Below are 13,011 nucleotides of genomic sequence, written 5' to 3'. Positions count from 1 at the left end.
GAGAGCCCCATGTCCCTCACAAACGCTCATTTGTGTGGTGACAGTGCTCTTTGGGCTCTGCCTCACATGTTGTTGACGGACTGCGGTCTCCTGGCGCGGCAGCAGCCGCCGCTTTCAAACGGCGTGACGCTACGTGACGCTCACTGAGTGCAGTGAAATAAAATAAAGCAATACTAGTCAAAGTGAAACTTCAATTAGTGGATGTGCAAAACTGTAAAATAACCTCAATTAAGAATTAATTGTTAAAAGGGATTGATATTTTAATATACTAATACTTATCTATACAGGCTGAAAGTTGTATATAATCATCGGTTGTATCTGTATTTGCACAAAGATGGATTTCATTGAATACTTTTTAAGTCAAAATATATAAAATGCATGCAAAATTACATTAATTAAAATTATTAAAGTAAAAAAAATAAGTATTCCATTTCAGTAATACTGAAGTACAATCAGCAAGCACAATTACTCCAGTATTTGTAATTATTAGTATTTGAAAAGTATTAATATTTTTATTTATTATTATTATTATTTTTACCTAAAAGAGATTAAACGGCCCTGGTTGAAAAAAATAAAATCTAGAAAATCATCAAGTCAAAACCCAACGTTGTCCAGACGATGAATTTTGGATGGATAGAAATCAAAGTCACATGTCTGTCAAAAAGTCAACACTGGGTTGACATCAATCGTCAACGTTAGACAGATGTTGACGTCTAACAACGTCAGAATTCCAAGCTGCGTGGACGTTAACATGCTGAAGTTGGGACTTGGCAACCTTACCTCACACTATGTTGGTATCATATGTCAATACAATGTTGGCATGTGATGTTTGAACGACGTTGGACTGAATTACTGAACATTACGACTTAAAACCCACAGAATATCAGCGTCGGCTGTCGCCACTGGATCGCATGCAGTCACTTCTAATGTTCCTAAAATGTGAGTAAATATTATTAACATTTTCCAAACGTTTAACGTAAATTGGAGTTTTGAGCTCTTCCTTGCGGAAGAAATCTCGAAACCCATTTCTGCTTCGCAAAGGTGAGCTGTTGCCCAGGTCGCTTGTCCTCCTCGGCGTGCCGTAGCTCACTGTCGCTGCCATAGAGACGGCCACAGATACAGACGCTGCGTAAGTTTATTTATTAAAGTAGCTAATGACTGATAAATCTGCTCTTTTCCCTTTATTTACAGCGTTAACTACTTAAAATATGGGTTAAACATATTTATGTGGTTATGTCGACATCCTTTTGGCTGCTTTGAGTAAATACGAGGCACGCGTCTCCTGCTAATCGCATTTAGCCAGCATAGCTGCATTGACTGGCAGTTGTTAGCCAGCTAGCTAGCTAGCTAACTCGGCTGATCTAGCTAACAGATATCGACACTTTCATATTCAGTTATCTAGCTAGCTAAATCTCTGAGCAGTAAGAGGTTGAGCTACCCATAAACTGAACTGTGAGAGCTGTGTGTTGACTTAATTAACTAACTAACTAGCTAACTAGCTAACTCTTCTAGCTACTAGCGAATAAAAGACCTAGCACTAACGCCTTACATCCCATCATCATTGTGTTTATCTGATAAATCTGTTTATCATGCTTCTCCCTAAACCAGAGTCCATCTGAGAACTGTTTGGGCTGCTTTCACTAAAGGACAGGGGTTCTAGCTACTGTTCATCCAGAGAGACTGAAGCTGGACACATAGCTAAGTTACACACGAAAGGTGGGCTCCAGGTGGGCATGGGCTCTGAGTGGGATGGTCCATGCGTTTTTGGTTGGTGTGGCGCAACAGATAACACCACTACCTGCCAGTGAGCTACCACACCATGTGGGAGACTGGGGTTTGATTCGGGTGATCATGCTGCGCTACACCAATAAAAGTCCTTGGGCAAGACTCCTAACACTACATTGGCCTACCTGTGTAATACGAATAACCTTGTGAGTCACTCTGGATAAGAGCGTCAGCTGAAAGCTGTAAATGTAAATGTGAATGTTTTTACTGGGACTCAGTTGGGCTTCTTAAATGGGCCCCATCGTTAAAGCCCACCCTAATCTCACACAGGGTCCCATCTAGGTCCATGTATGGGGATGGGGCTCATGTTTAACCAGACGCACAAACGTCAGCCTAGACTGAAAATGTTTTTATTGATGAGGGATCACTGGCGCTACAGTTTAATCCAAGACTGTATAGAAAGCATTAGTGGCTGAAACTGTTACTAAATTGCTATTCTTTTTTTTCCAGGAGACGGAAGAAAGGCCTACCAATATAGAGGCAAAGATATATATTTGGAAAAGGAGAAAAGGCAACCATGTCTTTCAGAGATCTGAGAAGTAAGCATGTGCAAATATGTAATTTATGTAATGTTATTTTTATATTGCCAGAACATTTGATTTCAACATTGTTCCTAAGGTAACCCTGGAGAAAGGAATGTTTTTTTTTATTTTTTTATCGGTTCTGGTAAGTTTGGAGACGGAGAACCAAAATATCAGACTAATAAAAGCATGTATTTGAAAATATATACGAAAGGGATTAAACCTCATTGTTTTTGGAGTTTAAGAGTGAATTGTAATCAGTTATAATAATTCTAATTGTAAAGCATGTGCTCAGGTTTTGGCCAAAATTAAATCCTCAGGCTATTTTCTTATATGAATATTGTATTCCACTTTATTTTCATACTGTATTCCAAGACTAAAAGAGGAAATTTGAGGTATTTGAAATCTTCTAAAGCTTGCGGTGGCCTAACTGTGGAGCCTTGAGACTGAGTTTGTATTATTGGTCTTAATATACATATGCTAAGTCTATGAGAATCACTGTTGAAAAAATATTGAAAGTATATTGTATTTTTTTTTTTGTTGTTATAGGTTTTACAGAAATGATGCGGGCACTGGGATACCCTCGACTCATCTCAATGGAGAACTTCAGGGCCCCAAATTTTCCTTTAGTGGCAGAGATACTCATCTGGCTCGTCAAGAGGTCACACTTTACTGTCTTTGTGTGTATGTGTGTGTATGCACAAATGAGCTAATGTGAGGTGGCAGCAGTAAGTTTTTAAAATCAAACAAAAAATCAAAACCCTCAAACAAGTCGTTTTTAGTCACCAGCATATTGGAAACATCTTCAGGCCTGTTAGAAAAGCCAAGAGAGCGTCAGAAAACTGTTAAGCTACATCAAGGTGTGATCTTGTACATTGTTTTAAAATATATATTTATTTCTAATTTGACCCCATTTTTACCCAATTTGGAAGGCCAGTTAACCAATACCTGTTCATGTGAACTCCCCCTATCACTAGCAATGCCATCTTTAGCAACTGCTCCATCACTAACAAGGGTAAAGACAAGCAAATGTCTCCTCCAACACAAGTGATGCCAGTCAGCCCCTTTTTTTTTTTTTTTGAACTACTGCTGATGCAGCATCACGAGGTAAGCACGGCATCTCAGCTCTGGTACAACAGCTAACAGAAGCATGTGCTGACCAAACATCACACTAGGAGTGATGTGGAGAGGAAGTGCCATCAGCCGACCTCTAAAATAGCAAGGCCAGTTGTGCCTTATCTGACTCTGGCTGCTGATGGCAAGCAGCATGTCCCAGGATTCAAACCAGCCATCACACTCAAAGCCCCCTTCAGTCTGTTTTTAATTTCAAGTTTTAAGCATGTTTTTTTTTCTGTTATTAAACTACAACACTTAGCTGAAAAATATAAGGCTAATTTATTTAGTTGGATATATCGCAGTGTTTGTGAGTGCCTCAGTATCGTTGGTTTGGGATATTCTACAGCTCTCCAGGCAAGGGCAAATCTGCTGGCAAGCACCTGGGCGGAGTGTGAAGTTGTATTTACTAGTTAACCATCTGAAAAATAAATTCTCCATTCTCCCACAGGTACGAGCCACAGACGGACATCCCCAGCGATGTGGACACAGAGTCGGACAGAGTGTTCTTCATCAAAGCTGTGGCTCAATTCATGGTAATATTCTACCGTTCTTCCGTCTTTTTCACTCAATCAGTTTGTGTTATTAATCACCCTTGGTTGTATCTGTATTTATGTCATACCAGGCCACAAAGGCACACATTAAGCTGAACCTCAAGCGCTTGTATCAGGCGGATGGTTACGCAGTGATAGAGATGCTGAAGATCACCAGCGTCCTCTACAACGCCATGAAAACCAAAGAGAACGCAGATGGCGACCATAACCTCGATGAAAACAGCAGCAAGTTCAAATTTGACCTAGGCTCAAAGGTGAGAGCGATTAGAGGCCAAAGAAGGTGACAGTCGATGGTTGAATAGATGGTGGTGCTGGTGCTGGTGATGGTTCATGCTGGTGTTCAGGGTGTTTTTTTTTTTCTCAGTGGATCAGGTAACAACCTCCTCAGTCAGTATGTAAGTATGAGAGAAAGAGCTCCCATTCGCATACCCTTTTTTAAAGGAATAGTTCAGCAAAATATCTGATTACCATGATTGCCCCGGATACAGTCGATCAGAAGACATGTTTGCTATCTGACATAGTTCTTTACAGCAGGAGATGCTAGGATAACATTGCTAACAAACACTGTCACCAATCTCGTCTCTTTAAAAACGCATGCCTAAATCTTAATTTATTTGCTGAAAAAGTCTATCAAAAAGCTGTGCAAACAAGATAAAAACATTTAGGCTAAAATTAAACCTAATATTGGACCTCATCTGCATATTGTTCCACTTTGTCAATCTATTTCTCGTTCTGGTCTGCAGTGTGTGGAATAATACCGGATACTCAAAAATGACTGCTCCACCATGCAGCTCTGCTGTTTGTTTTCAGGGTGTCAGATCTCACGAAGCCGCCAGAAGACTCACACGGTTAGATCCCATGATCTCACGCCGCACTAGCCATTTCGCACACATTTTGTAATGACCTTTTTGTCCCCTTCAGAACAGCTTCAGAGTGAATTTGACAACTGATAAAATGGACTGCCAGTATTAGCCTGACTAGCTACTCAGTCACCGCTGGTCCATGTGTGTGTTAGATCAGGGCATGCTGACCTGTACCCACAGCCTAAGCAAACCACAGAGTAGTCAGAGAATAGTGTGCGTTACCTTCTACTCAGCAAATATCCTCAGCTTGTTTGTATTGGCTAGAATCCAAAAGATAATTTTAAGCCTAGATACTACTAAATACAAACGTAAGGGCGGATACCAACATTTTTAACATACTCTACACTCTGCCTAAGTGCTCTCGGAAGAGGTGGGTCTTCAGTCTGCGTTGAAGACAGCGAGTGACTCTGTCGTTCAGACACCCAGGGGAAGTTCGTTCCACCACTTTGGTGCAGGACAGAAAAAAGCCTGGATGCTTGATTTTAAAAGATGATGGGTCGAACTGAGCCGTACTTGAAGCTTGAAGGGCTCTTGCTACAGATCAGCTTTTGACCATTGCTATCAAGTATTGAGGGGCTGGTCCATTCTTGGCTTTATAGGCCAGCGTCAGGGTTCTGAATCTGATGTGGGCAGAAGCTACAGGAAGCCAGTGAAGAGAGAATGCAGCAGAGGAGTTACATGGCTGAACGACCCAAGACGACCCATCCCAGTGCATTCTGGATCAGTTGCTGGGGCCTGATAGTGGACAAGTAGTTTATCCTTTAAAAATAATGCTGAGGATGCAAATCCCATAAATGAACGATTGCCACAGCAAAATGTGATAATACTGTAGTGAAACTGGGACCAACCTGAATCTCATCCCAATGTAATTGTAGTTCTCATTTTTGTTTTTAGAAACTAAAGTCACACCCTGTTCTAAACCACATTCATTAATTTGTACAAAACAAGTGGATCTATGGATGTGTTTTGCATGGAATGAGGGATGTTTTTGTGTGTGTGTATTTACGGAGATGACATTGGTGACAGTCTAAGTCCAGTGTTTGTTAGCAGTTTTAGCCTAGCGTCTCCCATTGTAAACTAAAGAGTTTGATTGACTGGATCTTATTATTTTCCCCCTATATTCCCCCCTATTTTCCCCCTTAACTCCTTCTTTAAATACTGTTAACTTTTTTCTTTCCTCTATCACAAATTTGTATACACAGATGAACATTAGAAGCAGTGAAATTAAATGATCCCCAATACAGACATTCTGCACTTTCCAGTCTCAAAGATTTCAGGGACTATGTTTCTGTGCTAAATGTCCCTGTAAAATAGCTAGCTGAATATAGTTTTGTTTACTTTCTATCGCTTTACCTGCAGCTTTCAAAATACTCCTAAAAAAAAGTATATGTAACTGTGTGTACTTGTGTGTAGATTGCAGATCTGAAAGCTGCACGCCAGCTTGGCTCTGAGATCACGGCAATGGGGGCCTCTCTGTATGATCTGCTGGGGCACGAAGAGGAACTAAGAGAAAGCAGGACAGCAGCCATTGCACGGCCACTGGAGATTGCAGAGACAGAGAGAGCTCTCAGAGCAGCTATTAAAGATGTGATGGTAAGACACTCATATACACTTCAGTGACAAAATCAGTAATGCATGTTTTATGCATTTTCAGTAAAATTCAGTTTTTTTAATCTGCAGATTAGTGGAAACACCTTCAGTACACTGGGTGGTGCAGTGTAGAGGAAATCTAGCTGTTCACAAGCCCAAACCCTTCAAAACTCATATAAGAGGGAGTGTAAGGACATGCAATGATGAATGATTAATAATTGACACCTGTCTGCACCTCAAGCAGAATAGGGTAGAAAGTTCATTAGAAATACTTGAGAGATTAAGTCATACTTACTAACTAACATCTAAGAAAATGAGGACACCATATGAAACGTTTGTCTCTTTGAACATATTTTAATATTTCAGTACAAGAACCTCATAGAAACAGTCAAACATGGAGGTAGACATGTCATGTTTCTAACTCTAAGGTTTCTAAGGTTTTTTTTTGTGAAATTTCTGAAAATGAATGTCTAATGTCTCATAATTGGTTTACTTGTGATTACCTGCACATGGCTGGAAGTACAATAGTTCTAAATATAATATCTATAGGATAGACACTGATATCACATTCTTGCTATCTAAACCTGGCAAATCCCTGCTGAGTGGAATGAGATGTATTTGAGCAGAAAAAGCACCTGGACTGCTGGACCCCCTCATATAGTGTTTGCTAATCTAACATATTTATTTGTCATTGCATTGTTTCATTCAAAGTATTTATTTGAGTAGAAAAACAGTTACTACGACAAGAGTTTAGCTCTTGTTGGCTTTTGGTTGCTAACATTGCAGGTGATGCAAAGTCAGCATCTTGTATTTAAAACAGTGGCTGAAACCTTACAGCACTAAGCTGAACCGAAACCTGGGTTAAGCAGCTTATTGTCTGTGCCCATTTGTAGGAGAATGTCCAGAAGACTAAGGAGCAGTTGAACAACATATCATCTGATGAGGCCAGCCTAGAGGCCAAAATCGAGAAGAAAAAACAAGAGCTGGAGAGAAATCAGAAACGCTTACAAACACTGCAGAGCGTCCGGTAAGTAGTCTCTTGCGCACACTCACAAAAGCATGCATAACCTTACACCTTGCAGCCCTTCCTCTCACTGATGTTATCATGTGCAGTCCGGCGTTCATGGAGGAGTACGAGAAGATTGAGGAGGAGCTGCAGAAGCAATACGAAACATACGTGGAGAAATTTCGCAACCTCTCCTTCCTGGAGCAGCAGCTGGAGGACCACCACAGAGTGGAGCAAGAGCGGTTCGAGGTAGAACCAGCATGTGTTTCATGACTAGGTCTTTAGCCCAGTTCTTGAATAGTCCCAAGTCTTATGTTTTTGGCTCTTTCCTAACTCCTGACACCTGTTAGCAGATATTTTAGGGGGAATATAAAGTTTCACACAGTTTTTGTGCTTTCTAGGAAACTGAAAATTCCATAAGAATGATGCAAAACAAGCTACGTGAGGAGGACAGGAAGCTCATGAAGAGTGGAGGTACATACACGTGTGCACAATCTGTGAAACGCCTGGGGACACATTCATTTTTTCAGAATGTTTTAAATAAATTATTTATTTGCCAGTTATGATAATGTTACATTAACCCCTTAAAACCTATTTTTTTATTCAGCTATTAATTCTAAAGCAGAATCTGTTGTGAATTATTTGGTAACCTAGCATATATTATGGAGTCCCACAGGGTTCTATTTTTGGACCTATGAAATGAGCAGAATGAGAGAGCAACAAATTCTTGGCTTAGATACAGGGTCTAAGGGGTTAAATAGAAAGCTGTTTTCTAAAACAATCTAAGAGACAATTGACTTTTGAGGAACATGGATTTTGTTTTCTAAACATGCGCTGAATAAGTGTTAGTCAATAACTGTTTATATTAATATTAATCAACCTTTAAAAGTAAGATTTCTTATTTTATAAGAATTCATGATGAGAAATAAGAATTTAAAAAGGTTAGATCAGCTTTTGTTGAGCAGTACATATGCGCTTAGTTCTACATATAAACTCAGCACAAAAAAACAGAAATTTAGTTTGGTAGATCATTGCTTTGTTGTAACAGTGCTTCTTGGCAATAAATCTTATACCATTGGAAAGCCTGTCAATTTTCCTTTTAAATGGAACATGCATTTGTGGGATGAACAGTAGAGCTGAGTATATGGGTTGTGCCCATGAACAATTTGCCGAATGCTCTCTGCCGGAGGCACCTCCACCTCATGCTGGTCACCAGCCTGGTCACACACTGCTGGCATCACATTCTTCAACCAGCATTTGTCGCAAGTCAGCCACTCGTTTGGTGTTGGCAGCCCAGCCTCATGCTGGTCACCAGCCTGGTCACGCACTGCTGGCATCACATTCTTCAACCAGCATTTGTCGCAAGTCAGCCAACGTGGTTGTGTTGGTCACTCTGGCACGAACAGCATGCCCAAGCTGTTCCCACAAATGTTCATTGGGGTTGAAGTCAGGACATTCCAGGCCATTCCATCCTCTCCACTCTGGAGATAGTCTCCGATAAACCCGCTCTGTGGGAGCGAGCATTGTCATCTTGGAGGATAGAGTTTGAATCCATACTGTGGAGAGACAGGATTGCCACTGGTTGCAGAATTTCATATTGATATATCTCTGCGTTGATATTGCCTCCAATGATGACAAGCATGGTTTTTCCAGTGAGGGAGATGCTGCTCCACACCATCACACTGCTTCCACCAATAGATGCAGTAATCAGCATCGCATGCTCCACATCTTTTCCACACTTTGCTCCTATGATTCGACTCCGTAGGCAGAATCTGGAGTCGTCGCTGAACATAACGTTCCTCCACATGTTTAGGTTCCAGTGCATGTGTTGCTGACACTAGCGCAAACGAGTCTGGCGGTGAAGAGCAGTCATGGCAGGCCTCATGGCCGGCCTCCTGGCAGCCCGATGAGATTGAAGATAGGTACCGGCTGTCTTCTCCAGATTTGCAATCAAATTGCACGTAGCCTAAATGCTAACAGGGTGAGGAAACGATCTTCTTCACTTCGCAGCCTGTCTCTGACAACCCATGTTATATGGAACTTGGCCTTAAATTTGAAGATGGTACAAGGGCTCACTCTAAATGATGCCACAGCTTGGTTTTGCGGAACACCAGCTTGAAGTTGCCCTATCGCACAGGCCATATCCAAATCAGTCAAATGTGGCATGCTGATTCTTGGAGCAGACACCTACTGACCACTGTAGCAGGGACCATGCTCAGAGCTGCTGCCAATTAGGTGCCAAACATTCACCTCTGGAGGATAATGGAGGATCGTCATGTTTACCTGGGGGTACCAGAAGTTCAAAACAAGTGCCAATAGCAACAGCAAAATAAGCTGTTTGGCAATGGCAGAGATTTTTTCATGGGTGCAACCCACATATTCTGCTCTACTGCTCTTCCCACAAATGTTCCTTACAAATTTGGCACCAGTTTAAAGGGTAATGAACAGTTTATAATACATGTACACAGTCACACACACACTAATGCCACTTTTCTGCTATAGTGCAAGAGGAAGACTCTGATATGGATATCCCAGAAGATGAAGGCTCAGACAGCGATATAGAGGAAGGACGACCACCCAAACCATACCCAGCACGCCATACTCAGCTGACAGGTACTTCAAGTATCATGCCAAGCTATGATTATACTGTCTGGTACATCCTTGTCTGTTGCTGCATCCAGATTGTACACTATACAGTACTAATACTATAAGGTGTATACTGACTACATCTTATACAGCCTTACAGAGTAGATTACTCTACTGTACAATGGACAGAAGTGTGTAGTTATGAACTAATGTGTTTGCATTACACACCGAACACTCCAGTACGGCTCATAGCACTAGATGCCACCAAGAAAACTACTCTTATGAACTGGAAATAAATGAATATACTGGATATCTATAACTATTATTTTACTATTAGTTGACTACATATTGTATAATAACATAGGAACAACCAATCACAGCAAAGAACCAAAACACTGCCCAGTGTCCACCAGAAGAAGATGGTTTCCCCTTTTGAGTCTTGGTTGCTCTTGAGATTTCTTCCCCTCTCACACTCTTTGTCTCAAGGTTGACCTAATAGCTGGCATTCCCCCCTTTGGCTAAAATAACCTCAGTTAGGCATTTCCTAGTCTTCCAATATTAGTTTTAGTCCTCCATTCAGAATTCTTTGAGCTGCCTTATGTTTGAGGGGTTTCTAATCCCCCCACAGCATCTCAATAGTATTAAGTCATGGGCTTTGACTTGACAACACCAGAACTCTCTATTATCTAAACAATTCCTTGGTGGATTTACTGGTCAATTTTGGGTCATTGTCACGTTGCATGGTCCACCTCTTCAGCTTCAGCTTCAGTTTTTGGACAGGTGTTCTCATGTTTACTTCATGCATCCTTTGATACAATAAAGAATTCATAGTGGACTCTATGTTGGAGAGCTTGCCAGGCCCTGCATGATTCTATGAGTTTCTTAAATATTTGAATATGTTAAAAGAGACAAAGGTTTCATATGGTCCTAATTTTCTTATATGACTGGAGCTAGAATTAATGTTTAGTGTCCAGTCACTGCACAGCTATTCTCTATTGGGCACACACACACGCACACATACAGATAACTGTGGTTGCGTTCTCTTCTAGGTCGAATAGGTGGGCGAATCATCGGCAACATGCAGGGCGGTGACAGTGACGAGGTGAGTCCAGACAATTGCACAAACATACCCATAAAGTAAGTCATATGTAACCTTTTTTTTCTACTTGTTTGAGGCCTGCTTTGGAAATTTCACACACATTAGAAAATACTGATCCTGCCTGATTGCGGCCTGTTCTGTCATCACACATACGCTTCTGTCTCTCTGATATGAGCCTTTGCTCTTTCTTCTCACATTTTCTTTTCTGCACACTGCTTCTTTCACTCTCACTTGTTCACATAGCCCAGAGTAAAGGATACACTCCGTCCCCTCGGCACTGGCCGGAGGCGGAAGAAAGGAAAGGTGTGTGAGTGTGTGTGTATGTAGCAGTTCAGTAGTGGCTCCTTTAGAATTCTACAGCACTAACTAGAGTACTAACAATTTTACTAACAACCATATTTATCAAGCATCTCAGAGTAAGAGCCCTTAGAGTCCTCATTCCTGATGTTGTATTATTCAGCACATTACAAAATGCATTAACTGATTTCAGATTAGCCTTCTAGGTTTGATAAATATGGACCAGTTAAGGAATGCTGTCTACTATTCTACATTACATTATAGAGTAATATTACAAACTAGTCCAGTTAGTAATTACATGGGAATTATACTCTGTGAAATTGCAGACTATAGGTAAAGCTCTGTTATCACATTTGGTACTTTATAACTGTATTTTAATCACAATGATAAGACTATGATGGTCAGTTCAGACTTAACATTTAGCATATGGGAACCCTGAACGGTCTTAATGAATAAGCATCACAGACAGTTCCTCATAAAACTGCTTATGGGAAGGGGCCAAAAGCGTTGCATCGAGACACAGGAGCGGCTAGGCTTAAGAATAATTATAATAATAAAATAAAGATAGTGTGGATTTGTTTAACACTGTTAAACAATCTGCACAATCACACTGCCCTAAGGGTGGAGGAGTAAAAAATAAATTGTAGCCAGGGCTGGTGGCTTGGCATGGGCATGCTTTGTTACCGGTAGTCCGTTTAACTGGTAAAGAAAAGGGATGATTTTGCCAGATTTCTTGGTAGGTACTAGCTACAGGATTATGAACGTAATGGAGTGGACGAGGCAATTTTGAAGGTAGACCAGTTTCAGTATTCGAACCCAGATGGTGTGCCTGGATCTCTGTGTCTATAAATGTCAGTGAGGGTGGAGTCAAGCAATATTAGACAGGTTTTAGCCTTAGTTCTAGTCAAGGATTTAATATGCGGTTCAGAAGTGAGAAGGGTGTCAAAGAGGACAGCAACATTACTAACAAAATTCCTACCCACCTCTGAGCAGGGCATGTTCTCTAGCTGTATATGTGAGTGTGTTTGTGTTTGTATACAGTCAAACGTGTATAGAATATCCGTTTACTAGAACAACTGTCCTGGATCTCCCTGTCCTCTCGTAGACTTCACACTGCACAATTACTCCATGGCTGTATGTTTATGGCTGTGTGTGTATACCACGACTGCATTTGCATGCATTGCAAGCCATGTTATGTATTGCTGCCTGCAGTCGGAAGACAGCGAGATTGATGTTGACGATGACGATGAGGATGACGATGAGGACGAGGTGGCGAACGAGGACCTGGATGAAGATAACGACAGTCTGGATGGCTCCACCGCCAACCCCAGCCGCCCAGGTCGATCTTTGCACCCCCAGATACTGGAGGAGAGTGACAATGACTTCTAACGCACGACACACAATTTAAACAAATACACACCATAAATACACTAACATGCGCGACATTCCTGCACACAGACCTACAGCTGAAACATGTACAGAACTGTATTTAATATCAAATGTCAAATATTCTGTTATCATTTTCTGTGTATACAGAGTTTATGCCTGTAATTGAATGTAAATATGATATTATTGTAAAGAAGTGTCATGACCAACA

General features: G+C 41.1%; 1 protein-coding gene across 4 annotated transcripts; it reads left to right on the top strand.

Moving 5' to 3' along the window:
- The first annotated feature begins 812 nt into the window (after window positions 1–812).
- Window positions 813–13,011, top strand: cluap1 (clusterin associated protein 1). Of its 4 annotated transcripts, XM_072680147.1 has the most exons (13): window positions 1,112–1,129; window positions 1,609–1,716; window positions 2,236–2,324; window positions 2,856–2,967; window positions 3,871–3,955; window positions 4,045–4,227; window positions 6,250–6,429; window positions 7,320–7,453; window positions 7,540–7,681; window positions 7,834–7,906; window positions 9,935–10,045; window positions 11,068–11,120; window positions 12,627–13,011. In XM_072680147.1, exons 3-13 carry the CDS (start codon window positions 2,303–2,305, stop codon window positions 12,801–12,803), a joined length of 1,272 nt encoding a protein of 423 aa, XP_072536248.1. In that variant the 5' UTR covers window positions 1,112–1,129; window positions 1,609–1,716; window positions 2,236–2,302; the 3' UTR covers window positions 12,804–13,011. The 4 variants fall into 4 exon arrangements, with proteins under 4 accessions (XP_072536250.1, XP_072536247.1, XP_072536248.1 ...); XM_072680149.1 differs by lacking the exons at window positions 1,112–1,129; window positions 1,609–1,716 and adding an exon at window positions 813–939; XM_072680146.1 differs by lacking the exon at window positions 1,609–1,716 and having other exon boundaries at window positions 1,055–1,129.

The sequence above is a fragment of the Salminus brasiliensis genome, chromosome 5, assembly GCF_030463535.1.
Source record: "Salminus brasiliensis chromosome 5, fSalBra1.hap2, whole genome shotgun sequence".
NCBI classification, from domain to species: Eukaryota; Metazoa; Chordata; class Actinopteri; order Characiformes; family Bryconidae; genus Salminus; species Salminus brasiliensis.
This window is presented reverse-complemented; position numbering and strand designations above follow the sequence as displayed.

What these genes read in the sequence shown, in the direction of transcription:
- cluap1 (XM_072680149.1), top strand. Translation starts at nt 2,303, where the DNA reads ATGTCTTTCAGAGATCTGAGAA. An exon ending in CTCATCTGGCTCGTCAAGAG is followed by an intron (nt 2,968 to 3,870) that starts GTCACACTTTAC and finishes ATTCTCCCACAG; the next exon opens with GTACGAGCCACAGACGGACA. An exon ending in CAAACACTGCAGAGCGTCCG is followed by an intron (nt 7,454 to 7,539) that starts GTAAGTAGTCTC and finishes TATCATGTGCAG; the next exon opens with TCCGGCGTTCATGGAGGAGT.